Source organism: Chlorocebus sabaeus, chromosome 6 (assembly GCF_047675955.1).
Source record: "Chlorocebus sabaeus isolate Y175 chromosome 6, mChlSab1.0.hap1, whole genome shotgun sequence".
In the NCBI taxonomy this organism is placed as follows: Eukaryota; Metazoa; Chordata; class Mammalia; order Primates; family Cercopithecidae; genus Chlorocebus; species Chlorocebus sabaeus.
Window position 1 is genome coordinate 14,330,636 of NC_132909.1, and position 22,353 is coordinate 14,352,988.

A 22,353-nucleotide genomic window follows, 5' to 3' on the forward strand; every position below is an offset into this window, starting at 1 on the left:
GAACCCGGGAGTTTAAGGCTGTAATAAGCCGAGATCGAGTCACTGCATTCAAGCCTGCGTGACAGAGCGAGACTCTGTTTCAAAATAAAAAAAAAAAAAGAAAAAGGAAAAGAAAAAAAACGGCCCCGAGGCTATGAGTGTACTAGGGCCTCTCCTTGGGTTTCTACTTCTGTTCCTACATGAGTATGTCTGTGTGTCTCTGAGCGTCTGTCCCTCGCACTTTGAGCGTCTCCTGTTCTCTGTTTTCTTTAGGTCTCAGAGCTTTCCGGCGTTGCACTTTGGCTTCCTCGGTCTCGCCCTCGCTCCAGCCCCGCACGGCGGCCCCCGGCCCTCTGCCCCCAGGCGCCGGTGGCCCCTTTAAGGCGTGCTCCGCCCCCGCCCCGCCCTTCCCGGGTCAGTGAGGGAGCGCCCGGCTCCCGCAGGCGCTCGGTCTCCGCTCATTCCTGATCCCGCGGTGGGCGCGATGGCGGGTTCTGTATTGAGGGTCGCCCGGCGGCAGCTGAGCCAGCGTGGCGGGTCTGGAGCCCCCATCCTCCTGCGGCAGGTGCGGGTGGCTGGACCTAGGAGGGGACTACTGGGCGCTAGGCGGCAGCAAGGACGGAACTCCGGGGTCTCTTAATAGGGAGAGATCCGGGGGACCCACGCCTGCATCTTGCGGAAAGCGGGGTGGAGGTTTAGGGCTGGACTCTTGGGTCCTTTAAAGGTGAGTGGTCTGGGGGCCTCTGGGCTTGGGTCTGAACCCCTGGGTCCTCTATGAAAGAACGTGCCGGGGACCCTGATTTTGGGATGTTAGGAAGTTGGAACTGTTTTGTTCTGATAGAGGAAGGTAGTGGGGCCCCGGACTCCCGACGCCAGGGGAAAGAGGGGGCTGGGGTTTCTGCTTCTGGATCTTAGGAAAAGGATAGAGTCAGTCAGGACTACTTGGTGGGTGGAAGTCCGGTTCTGCGCTCTCACCTGGGTCCCCCGTTCCCAGATGTTCGAGCCCGTGAGCTGCACCTACACGTACCTACTGGGTGACAGAGAATCCCGGGAGGCCGTTCTGATCGACCCGGTCCTGGAAACAGCACCTCGGGATGCCCAACTGATCAAGGAGCTGGGGCTGCGGCTGCTGTATGCTGGTCAGTTCGGGGACCAAACTCTTGGGTTCCAGCGGGGCTGGGCTGCAGCCTCAGTGGAATGAGAAGCCAGGGGCCTGAACTCCTGAGTCTGAGGGAGAAGGATCTGGGCTGGGACTCCCAGGTTCTCTCTGTACCCTCCTGGACCTGTCCCTCCTCTCTCTCCCAGTGAATACCCACTGCCACGCGGACCACATTACAGGCTCGGGGCTGCTCCGTTCCCTTCTCCCTGGCTGCCAGTCTGTCATCTCCCGCCTTAGTGGGGCCCAGGCTGACTTGCACATCGAGGATGGAGACTCCATCCGCTTCGGGCGCTTCGTGAGTTGGGTGCTGGGTCCCCAAGAGGGTGGTGGCCTGAACCCCTTAAACTGAAGGGAAGAGGATACTGGGGGCCTGTGATCCTGAGTCCTTGGGGAGGAGGGACCTCAGGACCTGGGTTTCTGACCCCTGAGCTCATGTTTCTGGGAGGGGGCACCATAAACCCAGGTGGGGCACTGGGGCAAGAGGCTCTGGGCAGGTGGAGCACTGGCGGAACTCCTAAGTCAACAGCATTTAAGGAGTTTCCTTCCTAAAGCTTAGGGACAGCTCTTTGGCCTGGCACGCATCTCCATAAAAGTTGATTAGGGGCTGGAATTCTGAGAGCAGGGCTGAGAAGGAAGGAGACCCAGTCCTGTCTTGCGGAAACCCTTTGAGGAAGGAGCATCTGGGTGCTTAGAACCTAGAGCCTAGGACTAGGATAAGGACTGTGAGGACCCTGAAGTGCAACATTTAAGGAGGCACTAACTCTCAGGGTCCTGTCAGTGCAGGGTACGCACCTGCGAGTGAACGCCTACTTAAATCTTGCACCAACAGCCTCACCCTAGTCCCAGCCCTGCAGTTGCCTCACACTAGAAAGGTCTGAAGGTTCCTGCCTTCCTCACACTCTTTGTCCCAGGCATCAGCGGGTTTCCGGCCAGAATTGCAACCGGGGTGTCGAGGAGGAGGGTCAGGGAAGTCTCCCTCAGCTGGAGGGAAACAGCTGGCAGGGCATTTTTCTGATCAATTGCTAAAGATGTGTAATCAAGTTTTACTGACTTTGGGGACAATGTCAGGTGACAGAAGACAGCCTCCAGGTTAGAGAGTTTTGCTAAATAAGGACAGTTCATTTGAGTCAGAGCGTTTAGAGGAAATGAGGGCTGTGCGTGGGAAGAGAGTTTAGCTACAATGGTTACAGAAGCTTTATTTCAAGCCTTTTTCTGGAAGTAGACAAAAATGCATTGTACATGTATGTGCATTGTACATAATAGTCAGGTGGTAACAAACATTTCTTGGAATGAATGTTGAAAGGTTTAGCTATGGTAGATTTAGCTTCAGTTTTTTTTTTTTTTTTTGAGACTGGGTCTCTGTCACCCAGGCTGGAGTACAGTCAGCCTCGACCTCCCAGGCTCAGGTGATCCTCCCACCTTAGCCTCCCTGGCAGCTGGGACCACAAGCATGCACCACCACACCTGGCTAATTTATGTATGTTCTTGTAGAGACAGGATTTTGCTATGTTGCCCAGTCCTACTTTGGCCTCCTAAAGTGCTGGGATTACAGGCATGAGCTACTGCACCCACCCTTTTTTTTTGTTGTTGTTTGTTTGTTTTTGAGAAAGGGTCTTGCTCTGTCACCCAGGCTGGAGTGCAATGGTGGGATCATAGCTTACTGTAGCCTTGACTGTCTGAGCTCAGGTGATCCTCCTGCCTCAGTCTCCCAAGTAACTGGGACTACAGGCACCTGCCACCATACCTGGCTAATTTTTAAATTTTTTGTTGAGCTGGGATCTCACTATGTTGCCCAGGCTTAATAGCTTTATTGATATAACCCACATACCATACGATTTATCTATTTCAAGTACACAATTCAACGACTTTTAGTATATTCAGACTTGTTCATCCATTACTGCCATTAATTGGAAAATGTTTCCATTACTCCAGAAAGACCCCACACCCCTTAGCCATCACCCCTAACCTTCCCTTTCCCCTCCTCAGCCTTAGGCAATTTTTTTTTTTAAATTTGAGACAAGGTCTCACTTTGTTGCCCAAGCTAGAGTGCAGTGGTGCGATCTTGGTTTACTGCAACCTTCACCTCCCGGGTTCAAGTGATTCTCGTTTCAGCCTCCCAAGTAGCTGGGATTACAGGCATGAGCCACTAAGCCCAGCTAATTTTTTTTGTTTTATTTATTTATTTGGGATGGAGTTTTGCTCTTGTTGCCCAGGCTGGAGTGCAATGGTGCTATCTCAGCTTACCGCAACCTCAGCCTCCTGGGTTCAAGCGATTCTCCCACCTTAGCCTCCCGAGTAGCTGGGATTACAGGCATGCACCACCATGCCTGGCTAATTTTGTATTTTTAGTAGAGACGGGCTTTCTCCATGTTGGTCAGGCTGGTCTCCAACTCCCTACCTCAGGTTGCCTTGGCCTCCCAAAGTGTTGGAATTACAGGCATGAACCACTGCGCCTGGCCACATTTTTATTTATGTTTTTGAGACAGAGTCTTGCTCTGTCACCCAGGCTGGAGTGCAGTGGTAAGCGATTCTGCTGTCTTAGCCTCCTAAATAGCTGGGATTCCAGGCATGTGCCACCATGCCTGGCTAATTTTTGTATTTTTAGTAGAGATGGGGTTTCACCATGTTGGCCAGGCTGGTCTCGAACTCCTGACCTCAGGTGATCTGCCCACCTCGACCTCCCCAAAGTGCTGGGATTACAGGCGTGAACCACCATGCCTGGCTTGTCTGAGATTTTGGAGATGGGGATCCATTTTTCTCTCCTTTATTTTTCCTTCTACTTTTAAAAAATGAATTGTTAGCCTGGGTGTGGTGGCTCACGCCTGTAATTTCAGCACTTTGGGAGGCCAAGGCGGGTGGATTGCTTGAGCCCAGGAGTTTAAGACCAGCCTAGGCAACATGGCGAGACCCTGTCTCTACAAAACAATACAAAAGTTAGCAGGGCATGGTGGCGCATACCTGCAGTCTGAGCCACTCAGGAGGCTGAGGTGGGAGGATTGCTTGAACCCAGAAGGTGGAGGTTGCAGTGAGATGTGGTCACGCCACTGTATTCCAGCCTGGGTGACAGAGCAAGACCCTATCTCAACAGAAAAAAAAATATATATATATATACACATATATATGTGTATATATATATGTATATATATATATATTAAGGCCAGGCACCATGTCTCATGCCTGTAATCCCAGCACTTCGAGAGGCTGAGGCAGGTGGATCACTTGAGGTCAGGAGTTCGAGACCAGCCTCGCCAACATGGCGAAACCCTGTCCCTACTAAAAATAGAAAAATTAGGCAGTATAGTGGTGGGGCACCTGTAATCCCAGCTACTCAGGAGGCTGAGGCAGGAGAATCACTTGAATCTGGGAGGCAGAGTTTGCAGTGAGCCAAGATTGCACCACTGCACTCCAGTCTGGGTGACAAGGCGAGACTCCATCTCAAAAAACAAACAAACAAAAACCCTAGTTGTTAACATCCATGGAATGAAGTGAGTCCACATATTATACATGTGCATGAGTATTTACCCAGATCCCGATACAGAACTTGCCTATCACCCCAGAAGGCTTCCTTGCCTCACTTTCTGGCCAATGACCACCCTGCCAAGGCACCATTGTTCTGATGCATTTAGCCACAGGCCAATTTTGCTTGTTCTGACCTTATAAACAGGACTTACACAGTTTATTCTTTTGTGTCTGGCTTTTTTTCACACGTGATATTGTTTATACTTGGAGTTCTTTCCTACTTATTGCTATGTAGTAGCAGTTGGCTACCTTTTTCTGTGAAGGCCCAGATAGTAAATATTTTCAGTTTTTACAGGTAGTAGGGTCTCTGTGACAGCTACTCAGCTCTTATTGTGGTGTGAAAGCAGCCACAGACACTGCATAAATGAATAGGCATGGCTGTGTTCCAATAAGACTTTATTTGTGGCCTTTAAATTGGATTTCAGGCCAGGCTCACGCCTGTAATCCCAGCACTTTGGGAGGCCGAGGCGGGTGGATCACCTGAGATCAGCCTGACCAACATGGTGAAACCTGGTCTCTACTAAAAATGCAAAATAAGCCGGGCATGGTGGGGTGTCCCTGTAGTCCCAGCTACTCGGGAGGCTGAAGCAGGGGAATCGCTTGAACCTCGGCTGGGACGTGGAGGTTGCAGTGAGCCCAGATGGTGCCATTGCACTCTAGCATGAGTGACAAGAGCGAAACTCCATCTCAAAATAAAAAAATAAAAATAAAAAATAAAATTTGGATTTCATATAGTTTGTTTTATTTTTTTATTTTTTTTGAGACAAGCTCTTGCTCTGTTGCCCAAGCTGGTATGCACTGGCATGAGCATAGCTCATTGCAGCCTCCAACTCCTGGGCTCAGGTGATCCTCCCACTGTAGCCTCCTGAGTAGCTGGGACTATGGGCATGTGCCACCATGCCCAGCTAATTTTTTTTTTTTGAGACGGAATCTCACTCCGTCGCCCAGGCTGGAGTGCAGTCCTGTGATCTCGGCTGACTGCAAGCTCCACCTCCCAGGTTCACACCATTCTCCTGCCTCAGCCTCCCAAGTAGCTGGGACTACAGGCGCCCGCCACCACACCCGGCTAATTTTTGGTATTTTTGGTAGAGACGGGGTTTCACCGTGTTAGCCAGAATGGTCTCAATCTCCTGATCTCGTGATCTGCCCGCCTCGGCCTCCCAAAGTGCTGGGATTACAGGCATGAGCCACTGCGCTGGGTGGCCCAGCTACTTAAAAAAAAATTTTTTTTTTTTTCCTTTTTTTTTTTTTGAGACGGAGTCTTGCTCTGTCACCCAGGCTGGAGTGCAGTGGCGCCATCTCCACTCACTGCAAGCTCTGCCTCCTGGGTTCACGCCATTCTCCTGCCTCAGCCTCCCGTGTAGCTGGGACTCCAGGCGCCCGCCACCACGCCTGGCTAATGTTTTGTATTTTTAGTAGAGACGGGGTTTCACTGTGTTAGTCAGGATGGTCTCTGAGTCTTGTTGTGTTGCTCAGGTTGGTCTCGAACTCCTGGCCTCAAGCAACCTTCCTGCCTTGGCCTCCCAAAGTGTTGGGATTACAGGTGTGAGCCCCACTGTGCCCAGCCTCATCTAGTTGTTACATGTTACTTTGATAGTTTTCAATGTGAAAAAAAAGTTAAAATGATTCTTAGCTTACTTACAAAAACCTACAAAGGACTTACAAAAACAGATGGCAGGCCAAATTTCATCCACTGGCCATAATTTTTGCCCTACAAAATGAGCGAGTTGTAGTGGCTCCTAGGCTCAAGCAGTCCTCCTGCCTCAGCCTCCCAAAGTACAAAGTGAATTACAGGCATGAGCCACCACACCCCGTTTTCCCTCTGATTATTCAGTTTTTGGCTACCATGAATAATGCTGCTATGAAGATTCTTCCGCAAATATCTTGGGGAACATTGTCCCCAAGTGACTTGCTGGGTCACTGAGTCGACAAATGTTTAACTTTCTTTTTTTTTTTTTTTTTTTTTGAGACGGAGTCTTGCTTTGTCGCCCAGGCTGGAGTGCAGTGGCCGGATCTCAGCTCACTGCAAGCTCCGCCTCCCGGGTTTACGCCATTCTCCTGCCTCAGCCTCCGGAGTAGCTGGGACTACAGGCGCCGCCACCTCGCCCGGCTAGTTTTTTGTATTTTTTGGTAGAGACGGGGTTTCACCGTGTTAGCCAGGATGGTCTCGATCTCCTGACCTCGTGATCCGCCCGTCTCGGCCTCCCAAAGTGCTGGGGTTACAGGCTTGAGCCACCGCGCCCGGCCCTGACAAATGTTTAACTTTCATAGAAAATCCCAGTTTCTTGAACTAGTTGTTCATCTTACACAAAAGGTGGGACAAATTTAAGTGGTTTTATTGTAGAATGAGTTTTCTTTCTTTCTTTTTTTTTTTGAGACAGAGTATCACTCTGTCACCCAGGCTGGAGTGCAATGGCACAATCTTGGCTCACTGCAACCTCTGCCTCCCTCTGGGAGCCCAGTTCCCTGCGGTAAAACACAGGGTTTATCACAGCACCCTCCTCTTGAGACTGTTTCAAGGATTAGCTGACTGCCCTCAGGGTCTCCAACCCAGAGATTTCCCTTCTAGGTGTGAAGCCCAGAGACACACTTGCTCATGTGCACAAAAGATAGCAGGGGTGTAGGGCAGGGGACAAAGCACACAGCAAGGGACTGTTTAATACATGATGACGCTACAAGGCAGTGGATCACTGAAACAGGAACAATTCTTTTTTTTTTTTTTTTTTTTTTTTTTCTGAGACAGAGCCTCACTCTGTCGCCCAGGCTGGAGTGCAGCGGCGCAATCTCGGCTCACTACAACCTCCACCTTCCAGGTTCAGGTGATCCTTCCGCCTCAGCCTCTCCAGTAGCTGGGATTATAGGCGTGCGCCACCACGTCTGGCTAAATTTTGTGTTTTTATTAGAGACGGGATTTCGCCATACTGCCAGGCTGGTCGTGAGCTGCTGGCCTCAAGTGATCTGCCTACCTCAGCCTCCCAAAGTGCTGGAATTACAGATGTGAGCCACCGCGCCTGGCCCGAGTTTTTTTTTTTTTTTTTTTTTTTTAATAAACAATGAGAAGTGAACATCTTAGCTGCCACAGGGCGGCCAAATCAGAAAGTTAGGCTTGCCTGTTAAATACGCCGGCTTGGAGAAGTACTGCTGAAAACACTGATCCCCCAGGTCCCTTAGAATCAGAGTCTGATTTAATTGTTCTGGGTGGACACAAGGAATTGGCATGTTTTAAAAGCTCCACCATTGATTCTTATGTGACTCAAGTGTGGGTTTCAATACTTCCTCCTTTTAAAATTGTGAAACAAGTAATTTTTCTTCCAACATTTTATTATGAAAAATTTAAAGCATAGAGAAAAGCTGAATTTTTTTTTTTTTTGAGACAGGGTCTTACTTTGTCATCCAGGCTGGAGTGCAGTGTTGCAATCACAGCTCACTGCAGCCTCAACCTCCTGGCTCAAGCAATCCTCCTGCCTCAGCCTTCCAAACAGCTGGAACAACAGATGTGCACCACCACTTCTGGCTAGTTTTTGTGTTTTTTGTAAAGACAGAGTTTTGCCACATTGCCCAGGCTGGTCTTGACCTCCTGGGCTCAGGCAGTCCTCCCTCCTTGGCCTCCCAAAGTGCTGGGATTAGAGTGAGCCACTGCACCAGGCTTAAATTTTTTTTTTACAGTGTACATATCCATCCATCACTCCATCTTTTTTTCTTTTGAGATTGAGTCTCATTCTGTTTCCTAGGCTGGCATACAGTGGCACAATCTTACTGCAACCTCCGCCTCCTGGGTTCAAGTGATTCTCTTGTTTAAGCCTCCCAAGTAGCAGTAGCTGGGTTTACAGGTGAGCGCCACCATGCCCGCTTAATTGATTTTTAAAATATTTTTAGTGGAGATGGGGTTTCACCATGTTGGCCAGGCTGGTCTCGAACTCCTGACCTCAAGTGATCCACCTGCATTGACCTCCCAAAGTGCTAGGATTACAGGTTTGAGCTTCTGTGCCTGACCTATTTTTTTTTTTTTTTTTTTGGATGGGATCTGGCTATGTTGTCTAGGCTGGTATTTTGAACCCTGGCCAAGACAATCCTCCCGCCTCAGCCTCCCAAGTAGCTGGGCCTACAGACATGCACCATCATGCCTTGCTGTAATTGTTCTGTTTTATTATTAGTTATTATTGATTTATTAGTGTGCCTAATTTATAAATTAAACTCTATCATAGGTGCGTATGTATAGGAAAAAGCATAGTGTGTAGGGTTCTGTACTATCTGCGGTTTTAGGCATCCACTCCGGGTCTTGAAATCTATTCCAGGCCGATGAGAGGGGTTTACTATAGTTTTGAATAATGGAGGGAAAGAACTTGGGAACCAAATGGAAAAGAAGCTGAGAGCTTACTTGCCACCAGGGGGCAGTGTAGGCCGTGGGAACTCCAAGGCCAGCAGGCTGAATGCTTTACAGGATCCCTTCTGGGTTGTGTTTCTTTGATGAGTGTAGTTTCAGGTTTAGCTGCTGCAGAGAACAGATGAAAGAAAAGCTCTGGGGATGTGTCATGGACATGATGCATCACGGAAGGGAAGAATGAATTTGTTGAAAGAATTTGGGGTTAGGCAGGCTGGGCTGTTAGGGAAATCACTCGACAAGTTTCAGGGACAATTAAGGGTGCTTTAGGTCAAGATGTTATGTGTTCCCCACCCACAATTTCTTATTTTGAATTTTTTAAAATCTACATTGAAATAATAGTACAAAATATAACAATACACAAGCACAGGCCGGGCGCGGTGGCTCACGCCTGTAATCCTGGCACTTTGGGAAGCCGCAGTGTGCGGATCACCCGAGGTCAGGAGTTTGAGATTAGCCTGGCCAACGTGGTGAAACCCCGTCTCTACTAAAAATACAAAAATTAACCGGGAATGGTGGCACGCTCCTGTAATCCCAGCTACTCAGGAGGCTGAGGCATGAGAATCACTTGAACACCCAGGAGGTGGAGGTTGCAGTGAGCCTAGATCGCGCCACTGCACTCCAGCGTGGGCGACAGAGCGAGACTCTGTCTCAAAAGAAAAAAAAAAAATACACGAGCACAGATTTCATCAGCCATCAGAGCAATTATGTCAGTACAGGTCACGAAACTTTTACAACCTGCCCCCCTACCCCCGCCCCGTGAATGTTTTTGGGGAATGAGAGTGAAAATGGGCAAAAAGTCCATAAATAGTTTTGATCTTGCAGACTGTCAGGGTTCCCTAGGCTATACTTTGAGACTTACTCTTTTACAAAACGTTTGTCACATCTAACAAAATATGCAGTAACTTTATATCATCATTAAATATTCAACCTGTGTTCAGATGTCTCCAATTACCCTAGGAATAATTGTTACAGCTTTTTTTTTTTTCTTTTTTTCTTTCTTTTTTTGGTAGAGATAGGATCTCACCATATTGCCCAGGCTGGTCTCAATCTCTTGGGCTCAAATGATCCTCCCCTTGTGGTGATTCAAAGTGCTGTGATTATAGGTGTGAGCCGCGGTGCCCAGCCTACAGCTGTTTTTAGGAACCAGGATGCAATTGAGCTTAGTGTTTGGCCATTTATGTCTATTTAGTCTCGTGTGTGTGTTTTCTTTTTCCTTCTTTTGTTTTCTTTTTATTTTTTATTTATTTTTATTTATTTATTATTTATTATTTAATAAAAATATTTTTGGATCTAGAACAGTTTCATATCCTTTTGCTCCAGGATATCACTTTTTTTTTTTTTTTTTTTTTTGAGGTGGAGTCTCGCTCTGTCACTCAGGCTGGAGTGCAGTGGCATGATCTCTGCTCACTGTAACCTTTGCCTCCCAAGGTCAAGCGATTCTACCACCTCAGCCTCCCCAGTAGCTGGGACTGTAGGCGTGTGCCAGCACACCTGGCTAATTTTTTTTTTTTTTTGGGACAGAGTCTTACTCTGTCACCCAGGCTGGAGTGCAGTGGCGCGATCTTGGCTCACTGCAGCCTCCGCTTCCCGGTTCAAGCAATTCTCCTGCCTTAGCCTCCCGAGTAGCTGGGATTACAGACATGCACCACCACTCCTGGTTAATTTTTGTACTTTTAGTATCGATGGGGTTTCACCGTGTTCACCAGGCTGGTCTCAAATTCCTGACCTCAAGTGATCCGCCTGCTTCGGCTTCCCAAAGTGCTGGGATTACAGGCATCAGTCACTGTGCTCGTCCTCCAGGGTGTTAACTTTTGAAGCTTCCTGACATGCTGTCTTCTAAAATATTCCACATTCTGGATGTGTTCAATTGTTTTCTCATGGTGTGTCATTTAACTTATCCTACTAAAACTTTTCTTTCCTATGAACTGAAGTAGATTGTAGATATTTTTGTTTTAGTTAATAATAATAGGCTGGGCACAGTGGTTCACACCTATAATCCCAGGACTTTGGGAGGTTGCAGTGGGAGGATAGTTTGAGCCTAGGAATTTGAGACCAGCCTGGGCAACATTGCAAGACCCTGTCTCTGCAAAAAATTAAAAACAAATTAGCCAGGCATGGTGGTGTGCCTATAGTCCCAGCTACTGGAAAGTCTGCTGTGGGAGGATTGCTTGAGCCTGGAAGTTCCAGGCTTCAGTGAGCCATGATTATGCCACTGTACTCCAGCCTGGGTACAGTGTGAGGCCATATCTCAAAAAAATGCATTATATATATAAAATAAATATAATAAATATAATATATGATAAATATATATATACACAATATGTATACAAAATATATATAATATATACATATATTTTTTTCCCCCAAGATGGAGTCTCACTGTGTTGCCCAGGCTGGAGTAAAGTGGCGTGATCTTGGCTCACTGCAACTTCTGCCTCCTGGGTTCACACGATTCTCCTGCCTCAGCCTCCTAAGTAGCTGGGATTACAGGTGCACACCACCACACCTGGCTAATTTTTTGTACTTTTAGTAGAGATGGTGTTTCACTATGTTGGCCAGACTGGTCTCGAACTCCTGACCTTGTGATCTGCCTGCCTCAGCCTCCCAAAGTGCTGGGATTACGGGCTTGAGCCACCGCGCCTGGCCGCATTTAATACATTTAACGTACTAAACATCATAGGTTAGTCTAGTCTACCTTAAAGTGCTCAGAACATTTACATTAGCCTACAGTTGGGCAAACTCATCTAACACAAAGCCCTATTTTATACAAGAGTGTTGAGTATCTCATGTAATGCATTGAATACTGTATTGAAAGTGAAAAACAGAATGACTGTATGGGTGCATGGAATATGATTTCTATTGAAAGCATATCACTTTTGGCTGGGTGCAGTGGCTCACGCCTGTAATCCCAGCACACTGGGAGGCTGAGATGAGATGACTGCTTGAGGCCAGGAGTTCAAGACCAGGCTGGTCAACATAGTGAGAGCCCATCTCTACTGAAAAAAAGAAATAAAATGTATCACTTTCACATTATTGTAAAATCAAAAAATTGTAAGTCATCGAGTGCATCACACCTGTAATCCCAACACTTTGGGAGGCCAGTGTGGGCAAAAATTAGCTAGGCACAGTGGTGCGTGCCTGTCATCCCAGCTACTCAGAAGGCTGAGGCATAAGAATCACTTCAACCCAGGAGGCCGAGGTTGCAGTGAGCCGAGATCATGCGATGCGCTCCGCAGCCTGGGCGACAGAGAGAGACTCTGCCTGAAGAAGAAAAAAAAAACCAGGCCTGGTGGCTGGCTCACACCTGTAATCCCAGCACTTTGGGAGGCCAAGGCGGGCAGATCATTTGAGGTCAGGAATTTGAGACCAGCCTGGCCAACATGGTGAAACTCCCATCTCTACTAAAAAGACAAAAATTAGCCAGGCATGGTGGTGGGTAGCCTGTAATCCTAGCTACTCGGGAGGCTGAGGCAGGAGAATTGCTTGAACCCGGAAGGCGGAGGTTGCAGTGAGCTGAGATCACACCACTGCACTCCAGCCTGGGTGACAGAGTGAGACTCTGTTTACAAAAAAAAAAAAAAATCTTAAGTCAGACCATCTTAAGTCAAGGACCACATGTATACCAAGGGTTGAGCCACAGGGTATGTGTAGATTTAGCTTTAGTAGAAACTGCCCAGTAGTTTTCTGTGTACTCTTCCACCATAGTGTATGACAGTTTCAGTTGCTTCAAATCAATCTTTCATTCCAGCCATTCTGGTGTTGTGTAGTGGCGTCCTATTGTGGTTTTACTTTTATTTCCTTGATGACAGATGAAGTTGGGCACCTTTTAATGTGTTTGTTCCATCTGGGCACCCTCTTTTGCAAAGTGTTTTTTTCAAGTCTTTGCTAATTTTTCTATTAGGGAGTCCATCTTATTGATTTGTAGATGATCTTTATATATTCTGGATCCAAGAACTTTGTTGGATCCAGTACAGCTCCTTTACCTGTGGTTTCACTTTCTGTGGTTTCAGTTATCTGTGGTCAACCATAGCCTGAAGATATTCAATGGAAAATTCCAGAGATAAACACTTAGTAAGTTTTAAATTGTACATCGTTCTGAGTAGCATGATAAAATCTCACACCATCCCACTCAGGACATGAATTATCCCTATGTCCAGTGTATCCATGCTGTATAGGAGTATGTTACCTGCCCGTTAATCACTTAGTAGCCTTCTTGGTTATCAGATAAAGAAAACCATAGTATTGGCCGGTCATGGTGGCTCGTGCGTGTAATCCCAGCATTTTGGGAGCCTGAGGCGGGTGAATCACCTGAGGTCAGGAGCTCAAGACGAGCCTGACCAACATGGTGAAACCCCATCTCTACTAAAAAAAATACAAAAATTATCTGGGCATGGTGGTGGGCGCCTGTAATCCCAGCTACTTGAGAGGCTGAGGTAGGAGAATCGATTGAACCTGGGAGGGGGAGGTTGCAGTGAGCCGAGATCATGCCATTGCACTCCAGCCTGGGTGACAGAGCCAGACTCTGTCTCAAACAAAACAAAACAAAACAAAACAAAACATAGTATTTATAGGGTTTGCACGGTCTCAGGTTTCAGATATCCACTGGGGTCTTGAAGGTATCCCCTGCAGATAGGGAAGGACCAGTGTTTATGTTTGTAAATATCATTCTCACTCTAAGGGCCACTTTTTTCACTATCTTTTTTTTTTTTTTTTTGAGACAGAGTCTTGCTCAGTCTCCCAGGCTGGAGTGCAGTGGCGCAATCTCGGCTCACTGCGAGCTCCACCTCCTGGGTTCACGCCATTCTCCTGCCTCAGCCTCCTGAATAGCTGGGACTACAGGCGCCCACCACTATGCCTGGCTAATTTGTTTTGTATTTTTAGTAGAGACGGGGTTTCACCATGTTGGCCAGGATGGTCTCGATCTCTTGACCTCGTGATCTGCCCGTCTTGGCCTCCCAAAGTGCTGGGATTACAGGCGTGAGCCACTGCGCCTGGCCCTTTTTTTTTTTTTTTAAGGTGGAGTTTCACTCCTGACATCCTGGCTGGAGTACAATGGTGCAGTCTTGGCTCACTGCAACCTCTGCCTCCCAGGTTCAAGCAATTCTCCTACCTCAGCCTCACAAGTAGCTGGGATTACAAGCATGTGCCACCATGCCTGGCTAATTTTTGTATTTTTAGTAGAGATGGGGTTTTACCACATTGCCCAGGGTGGTCTTGAACTCCTGACCTCAGGTAATCTGCCCGCCTTGGCCTCCCAAAGTGTTGGGATTACAGGTGTGAGCCACTATGCCCAGCCACTACTGCCTATTTTGTATTTTTAAAAGTGTAAAATATTATTGAATTTTATTTCAACAGTATTGCTTTTAATGACTGTTGAGTATTTCATTTTTATATTAGTGTGCTTAACTTTTTAAAATTGATTTGTAAGATCTGTTTGTATATTAAGTATATTGACCACTGTGTGGTATGTATATGTTACAAATATATTTTCCCCGCATATTGGTTCTCTTTAGATTTTGTTTGTGGTGTTGCTGCCATTCAGAAACTTCTGACTGATCTTTTCCTTAATGATTTATGAGTTTAGATGTCACATTTGAATATCCCTTCTGTATTAGTCTGTTCTCATGCTGCTAATAAAGACATACCTGAAGGCTGGGTGCAGTGGCTCACGCCTGTAATCCCAGCACTTTGGGAGGCCAAGGCGGGTGGATCACGCAGTCAGGAGTTTGAGACTAGCCTGACCAACATGGTGAAACTCCATCTGTACTAAAAACACAAAAATTAGCCAGGTGTGGTGGTACACATCTGAAATCCCAGTGACTCAGGAGGCTGAGGCAGGAGAATCACTTGAACTGGGGAGGCGGAGGTTGCAGTGAGCCAAGATTGTGCCACTGCACTGCAGCCTGGGCGACAGAGCGAGACTCTGTCTCAAAAAAAAAAAAAACCCAAGACTGGGTCATTTATAAAGAAAAAGGGGTTTAATGGGCTCACAGTTACACATGGCTTGGGAGGCCTCCCAATCATGGTGGAAGGCAAAGAAGGAGCAAAGGTACTGCTTACATGGTGGCAGGCAAGAGATCATGTGCAGGGGAACTGCCCTTTGTAAGATCATCAGATCATGTAAGACTTATTCACTATCACGAGAAAAACCCACCCCCATGATTTAATTACCTCCCACCAGGCCCCTCCCATAACCCGTGGGGATTATGGGAGCTACAATTCAAGATGAGATTTGGGTGGGGACACAGCCAAACCATATCATTCCACTTTGGTCCCTCCCAAATCTCATGTCCTCACATTTCAAAACCAATCATACCTTCCCAACAGTCCCCCAAAGTCTCAACTCATTTCAGCATTAACTCAAAAGTCCACAGTCCAAAGTCTTATCTGACTGGGTGTGGTGGCTCCCGTGTTATCCCAGCACTTTGGGAGGCCAAGGCAGGCAGATCACCTGAGGTCAGGAGTTCAAGACCAGCCTGGCCAAAATAGTAAAACCCTGTCTATACTAAAAATACAAAAATTAGCCAGGCATGGGGGCACATGCCTGTAGTCTCAACTACTCGGGAGGCTGAGGCACAAGAATTGATTGAATCTGGGGGGCGGAGGTTGCAGTAAGCCAAGATCGTACCACCCCACCCCAGCATGGGTGACACAGCAAGATTCTCTCTCTGAAAAAAAAAAAAAAAAAACCAACAAAATAAAGTCTCATCTGAGACAAGGCAAGTCCCTCCCACCTATGGGCCTGTAAAATCAAAAGCAAGTTTAGTTACTTCCTAGATACAATGGGGTAAAGAGATTGGGTAAACACATCCATTCCAAATGGAAGAAATTGGCCAAAATGAAGGGGCTACAGGCTCCATGCAAGTCCTAAATCCAGTGGGGCAGTCAAATCTTAAAGCTCCAAAAAGATCTTCTTTGACTCCATGTCTTACATCCAGGTCATGCTGATGTAAGAGGTGGGTTCCCATGGTCTTGGGCAGCTCTACCCCTCTGGCTTTGCAGGGTACAGCCCCCCTCCTGGCTGCTTTCACAGGCTGATGTGGAGTATCTGTGGCATTTCCAGGCACATGGTGCAAGCTGTCGGTGGATCGAGCATTCTGGGGTCTGGAGGGCGATGGCCCTCTTCTCACAGCTCCACTAGGGGCAATGCCCCAGTGGGGACTCTGGTGGCTCCCACTCCACATTTCCCTTTTGCACTGCCCTAGCAGAGGTTCCCTATGAAGGCTTTACCCCTGCAGCACACCTCTGCATGGACATCCAGGCATTTCCGTACAGCCTCTCAAATCTAGGTGGAGGTTCCCAAACCTCTGTTCTTGACTTCTGCTCACCAGCAGGCCCAGCACCATGTGTAAGCCACCAAGACTTGGGGCTTGCACCCTCTGAAGCAATGGCCTGAGCTGTACTTGGCCCCTTTTAGCCCCAGCTGGGATGCAGGGCACCAAGTCCTGAGATTGCACAAAACAGCAAGGCCATGGGCCCTGCCCATGTAACCATTTTTTCTCCTAGTTCTCTGGGCCTGTGATGGGAGAGGCTGCTGTGAAAACCTCTGATGTGCCCTGGAGACATTTTTCCCATTGTCTTGGTGATTAACATTTGACTCCTCGTGACTTACACAAATTTCTGCAGCAGGCTTGAATTTTTCCTCAGAAAATGAGTTTTTCTTTTCTATCACATTGTCAGGCTGCAAATTTTCCCAACATTTATGCTCTGTTTCCCTTTTAAACATAGGCTCCAATTCCAAACCATATCTTTGTGAATACATAAAACTGAAATGAATGCTTTTAACAGCACTCAGGTCACCTCTTGAATGCTTTTCTGCTGAGAAATTTCTTCTACTAGGTACCCTAAATCATCTGTCTCAAGTTCAGAGTTCCACAGATCTCAAGGGCAGGGGCAGAATGCTGCCAGTCTCTTTGCTAACACATAACAAAAGTGACCTTTATCCCAGTTCCCAAAAAGTTCCTCATCTCCATCTAAGACCATGTCAGGTTGGACTTCATTGTCCATATCACTCTCAGCATGTTGGTCAAAGCCATTCAACAAGTCTCCAGGAAGTTCCAAACTTTCCCACATTCTTTTATCTTCTTCTGAGCCTTCCAAACTGTTCAAACCTCTGCATGTTACCCAGTTCCAAAGTCACATTTTCACGTCTCCTTATAGCAGCACTTCACTCTACTAGTACCAATTTACTGTATTAGTCTGTTTTCATGCTGCTAATAAAGACATCCCTGAGACTGGGTCATTTATAAAGAAAAAGAGGTTTAATGGACTCACAGTTCCACATGGCTGGGGAGGCCTCACAATCAGGGTAGAAGGTGAATGAGGAGCAGAGAGCAAAGGCATGTCTTACATGGCAGCAGGCAAGAGAGCATGTGCAGGGGAACTGCCCTTTATAAAACCGTCAGATTTCATGAGACTTATTCACCATCACGAGACAGCATGGGAGAAACCTGCCCCCTTTATTAATTTACCTCCCATGACATATGAGGATTATGGGACCTATAATTCAAGATGAGATTTGGGTGGGGACACAGCCAAACCGTATCACCTTCCTAACCAGAGGTTATAATATTTTTGTTGTGTGTCACAGCTTTGTGGTTTTATTTTTTACACATTGAAATATTTAATCCACTTGGAGTTTACTCTGATAATATAAGATTAGAGCCTGGGAATCTAAATTTTTACCAAAATATGCATCTAGATAAGACTTTGGAGTAGGGTGGGTCTTTGGGGACCAGTTTCATCTTGAAGGATTCTTGGTGACTATCTCTGTACTCTGCCACCCCTGCCAGGCCTTGGAGACCAGGGCCAGCCCTGGCCACACCCCAGGCTGTGTCACCTTCGTCCTGAATGACCACAGCATGGCCTTCACTGGAGATGCCCTGTTGATCCGTGGGTGTGGGCGGACAGACTTCCAGCAAGGTGACCAGCTCCATAATCCAGCCCAAGATCTTCATATAGTTACATGTGTGTCAAGTGTTGAAGTATCTGTTACAAGAATGAATGGATGGACATTAGACTTTTAGGAGGCTTCAGTATTAAATTCATGGAGTCTCCCTGCTAGAGCAGTGGTCCCCAACCTTTTTGGCACCAGGGACCGGTTTTGTGGAAGTTAATTTTTCCATGGACCATGGCAGGGCATAGTTTCGGGGATTCAAATGCGTTACATTTATTGTGCACTTTATTATTATTACATTGCAATAGATAATGAAATAATTATGTAACTAACCGTCATGTAGAATCAGTGGGAGCCCTGAACTTGTTTTCCTGCACTAGGTGGTCCCATCTGGGAGAGATGGAAGATAGTGACAGATCATCCAGCATTAGATTCTCATAAGGAGAACATAACCGAGATCCCTCCCACGTGCAGTTCACAATAGGGTTTGTGCTCCTATGAGAATCTAATGTTGCCGTGGATCTGACAGGAGGCAGAGCTCAGGAGGTAATGGGAGCGATGGGAAGCGGCTGTAAATACAGATGAAGTTTTGCTCAGTCACCTGTCGCTCACCACCTTCTGCACAGCCCAGTTCCTAACAGACCACGGACCAGTACCCAGGGTTGAGGACGCCCATGCTAGAGTATGGGAAGAGTTAGATTCAGGGGCTTAGCTGTTGGGGGACAGTTAGAGTCAGGGGTGTGTTAGTTACCTATTTGAGCCTAGCTTGGGCAACATAGTGAGACTCCCTCTCTAAGAAACAAATATAGCTAAAAAAAGAAAGAAGAAAAGAAAAAAAAAAGGGCTGGGTGCGGTCGCTCATGCCTGTAATCCCAGCACTTTGGGAGGCCAAGGCAGGTGGATCATGAGGTCAGGAGCTCAAGACCAGCCTGGCCAAGATGGTGAAACCCCGTCTCTAAAAATACAAAAATTAGCTGGCTGTGGTGGTGGGTGCCTGTAATCCCAGCTACTCAGGAGGCCGAGGCAGAGATTCGCTTGAACCCAGGAGGTGGAGGTTGCAGTGAGCCGAGATTGTGCCACTGCACTCCAGCCTGGGTGACAGAGCAAGACTCCGTCTCAAAAAAAAAAAAAAAAAAAAAAGCGAGAGAGAAAAAAAGAAGTTGTTAGAGCCAGCGGTTTAATTGCCAGGGAGCAATGATCCATTTAGAGTCTAGCTGCTAGTGGCAGTTAGATTTAGGAGCTTCCCTGTGGAAAGGGAGTGTAGTTTCAGAATCTCAGGGTTGGGCCATCCTTTGAGCATGTGTGAGAATGTGGGGTTAACACTAGGCCTGGAATTTAGCTGCCTTGTGGGGAGAAGTGAGGCTGGATGAGAGGGAAAGACAGAAGCCATGATGAGATGGTCATGGGAAGCCACATCCCCAGGCATCTTCCTCCCTCTTCCCTCTCTCCTTATCTCTGCATCTCAGTCTCTGTCTTTTTCTCTTCAAGGCTCCCAATCTCCCATTTATCCATTCGAAGTACAGTCAGGAAGCTGAAGGATTTCGGCTGAAATGCAAGGTGGAAGAGAGGTTTGCCCCCTACTTAGGACTCAGAGCTGCTTGTGGGGACCATGGCGTCACACTCTCCTCCTGGGCCTCATGTCTTCAGTTTCTTTCCTTTTTTTATTTTGTTGTTGTTTTTTTTTAGACAGAGCCTCACTCTGTCTCCCAGGCTGGAGTGCAGTGGTGTGATCTTGGCTCACTGCAACCTCCACCTCCCAGGTTCAAGCAATTCTCCTGCCTCAGCCTCCTGAACAGCTGGGATTACAGGCATGGGTCACACCATGCCTGGCTAATTTTTGTATTTTTAGTAGAGACAGGGTTTCACCATGTTGGCCAGGCTGGTCTTGAACTCCTGACCTCAGGTAGTCCACCTGACTCAGGCTCCCAAAGTGCTAGGATTACAGGCATGAGCCACTGCACCTAGCTTTGTCTTCAGTTTCTTACCTTCTAGTCCACCTTCCTTGTTCAGAACCTTTACTTGACATCCCCTGGGTGACAGCCAAGGTCACAAATGACACTCTTTGGTGCTTCACGGTGTCATTCCAACCCTATTTACAGCCATGCTGAATTTCTCACCATTCCTCAATTCTTTGTACATGCTGTTCCATCTGCCTAGAATGCCTTTCCCTGTTCTCTACTTAGACAAAGGGATATTGGCAGGACATGAAGGAGATGCTTTAGCTATAGTGATTTTATCCTCTCACCCTTTTCTTGAAGGAAGGGGTTAGACAGAATCCTGTTGATCCACTGACCTCTGATCTTTCCTTCCCCAGGCTGTGCCAAGACCTTGTACCACTCGGTCCATGAAAAGATCTTCACACTTCCAGGCGACTGTCTGATCTACCCTGCTCATGATTACCATGGTGAGGGCTTCCTGGAGGAGCTGGGATTACAGACCCATGCCTGTAATCCCAGCTGTTCGGGAGGTTGAGGCAGGAGAATTGCTTGAACTTGGGAGGTGGAGGTTGCAGTGAGCCAAGATCAGACCACTGCACTCCAGCCTGGGATACAGAGTGAGGCTCTGTCTCAAAAAAAAAATAATAATAATAACTTTGAAAGGGGAGTGTAAATCTCTGTAATCCTTGTAGGGCATGAAGACTACCAGTCTCAGAAATTTCTCTGGGCAAAAAAAATTAAGTGTTTGAGGCTGGGCAAGGGGGCTCACAGCTGTAATCCTAGCACTTTGGGAGGCTAAGGCAGGAGGCTCGTTTGAGCCCAGGAGTGAGTTCAAGAGCAGCCTGAGTAACATGGCAAAACTCTGCCTCTACAAAATACAAAAAATTAGCCAGGCAGGGTGGCATGCTGCCAGCTACTTGAGAGGCTGTGGTAGGAGGATTGCTTGAGCCCAGGAGGTTGAAGCTGCAGTGAGCTATGATCACACCACTATATTCCAGCCTGGGTGATATAGCAAGACCCTGTCTCAAAAAAAAAAAAAAAAAAAAAAAAAAAAAGATAAAAGTGCTTGAGCCTGCTGTGTGTGGATGTGGAAACTATGTGACTGCCAGATGCCTGGAATTCTGCAGGGCATGGGTTTTCCTGGGCCTTACTTGCGGAGCTTAGGGAACTGGGGAAAACTACATTTCCCATAGTTCCCATGGAGGAGGGAAAGCTATTTTAGGAATATTCTGGGAAGAACCCCTGCCAGAGAGGCCCCTGCCAGAGAGGCACCCAAAGCCTCCTAGGGAATGTAGTTCTGAGAGGCCTGAGGCACTGGACTCCTTGACTTTCCTTCCCCTCCCTTGGCCACTAGGGTTCACAGTGTCCACCGTGGAGGAGGAGAGGACTCTGAACCCTCGGCTCACCCGCAGCTGTGAGGAGTTTGTCAAAATCATGGACAACCTGAACTTGCCTAAACCTCAGCAGATAGGTGAGCAGCTGGGGACCTGGGCTCCTGGGTATGAGAGAGGAGGGACTGGGGGCTTGGACTCCTGGGTCTGAGGGAGGAGAGGTTGGGGTCTGGACTCCTGGGTCTGAGGGAGGAGGGGCTGGGGTCTGGACTCCTGGGTCTGAGGGAGGAGGGGCTGGGGGCTTGGACTCCCGGGTCTGAGGGAGGAGAGGCTGAGGGTTAGGACTCCTGGGTCTGAGGGAGGAGAGGCTGGGGGTCTGAGGGAGGAGAGGCTGGGGGTCTGGACTCCTGGGTCTGAGGGAGGAGTGGCTGAGGGTCAGGACTCCTGGGTCTGAGGGAGGAGGGCTGGGGTCTGGACTCCTGGGTCTGAGGGAGGAGGGGTGGGGGCCTGGACTCCTGGGTCTGAGGGAGGAGGGCTGGGGTCTGGACTCCTGGGTCTGAGGGAGGAGGGGTGGGGGCCTGGACTCCTGGGTCTGAGGGAGGAGAGGTGGGGGCCTGGACTTCTGGGTCTGAGGGAAGGAGTGGGCTCAGGACCAAAACTCTAGTTCCCTGAAGAGGAAAGGTTCCTAGGATTTCTGGGTCTCCAGTGGGGCCTGGAGCTCTGCCTAGGCCCCTTAGTTTTAACCTTGATTTCTTCTCTTCAGACTTTGCTGTTCCAGCCAACATGCGCTGTGGGGTGCAGACACCGCCCCCTGCCTGATCTCACTTCTGTCAGATGCTCCCATCCAGTATTAATGCACTAGGGGGGAGGAGAGGGCGGCGTCCACACTGCACCTCTCCTTTCCCACCCCATGCCCGAACCGCAGCCCCTGGAGCTTCCTAAATAAAACTTTTTTTAACATGAGTCTGACTTCTACCTATTTTCTAGGGGAACCAATTGGGTTTCTGGGCCGCAAGGGGTGGAGTTCTGGTTCTGTGGAGAGGCCAGGAGGTCCGGGGAGCCTGCAAGTTTGTTTTTTTTTTTTTTTTTGAGATGGAGTCTCCCTCTGTTGTCCAGGCTGGAGTGCAGTAGCATGATCTTGGCTCACT

General features: G+C 48.0%; 1 protein-coding gene across 2 annotated transcripts; it reads left to right on the top strand.

Moving 5' to 3' along the window:
• The first annotated feature begins 380 nt into the window (after nucleotides 1-380).
• On the top strand, nucleotides 381-22,168 carry ETHE1 (ETHE1 persulfide dioxygenase). 2 transcript variants are annotated; one of them, XM_007997019.3, is made up of 7 exons: nucleotides 381-544; nucleotides 974-1,118; nucleotides 1,285-1,433; nucleotides 17,834-17,963; nucleotides 20,252-20,341; nucleotides 21,229-21,345; nucleotides 21,969-22,168. In XM_007997019.3, the coding sequence occupies exons 1-7, from the start codon at nucleotides 464-466 to the stop codon at nucleotides 22,022-22,024; spliced, it is 768 nt and encodes a 255-aa protein (XP_007995210.1). In that variant the 5' UTR covers nucleotides 381-463; the 3' UTR covers nucleotides 22,025-22,168. The 2 variants fall into 2 exon arrangements, with proteins under 2 accessions (XP_007995210.1, XP_007995211.1); XM_007997020.3 differs by having other exon boundaries at nucleotides 454-703.
• The last annotated feature ends 185 nt before the right edge of the window (nucleotides 22,169-22,353 follow it).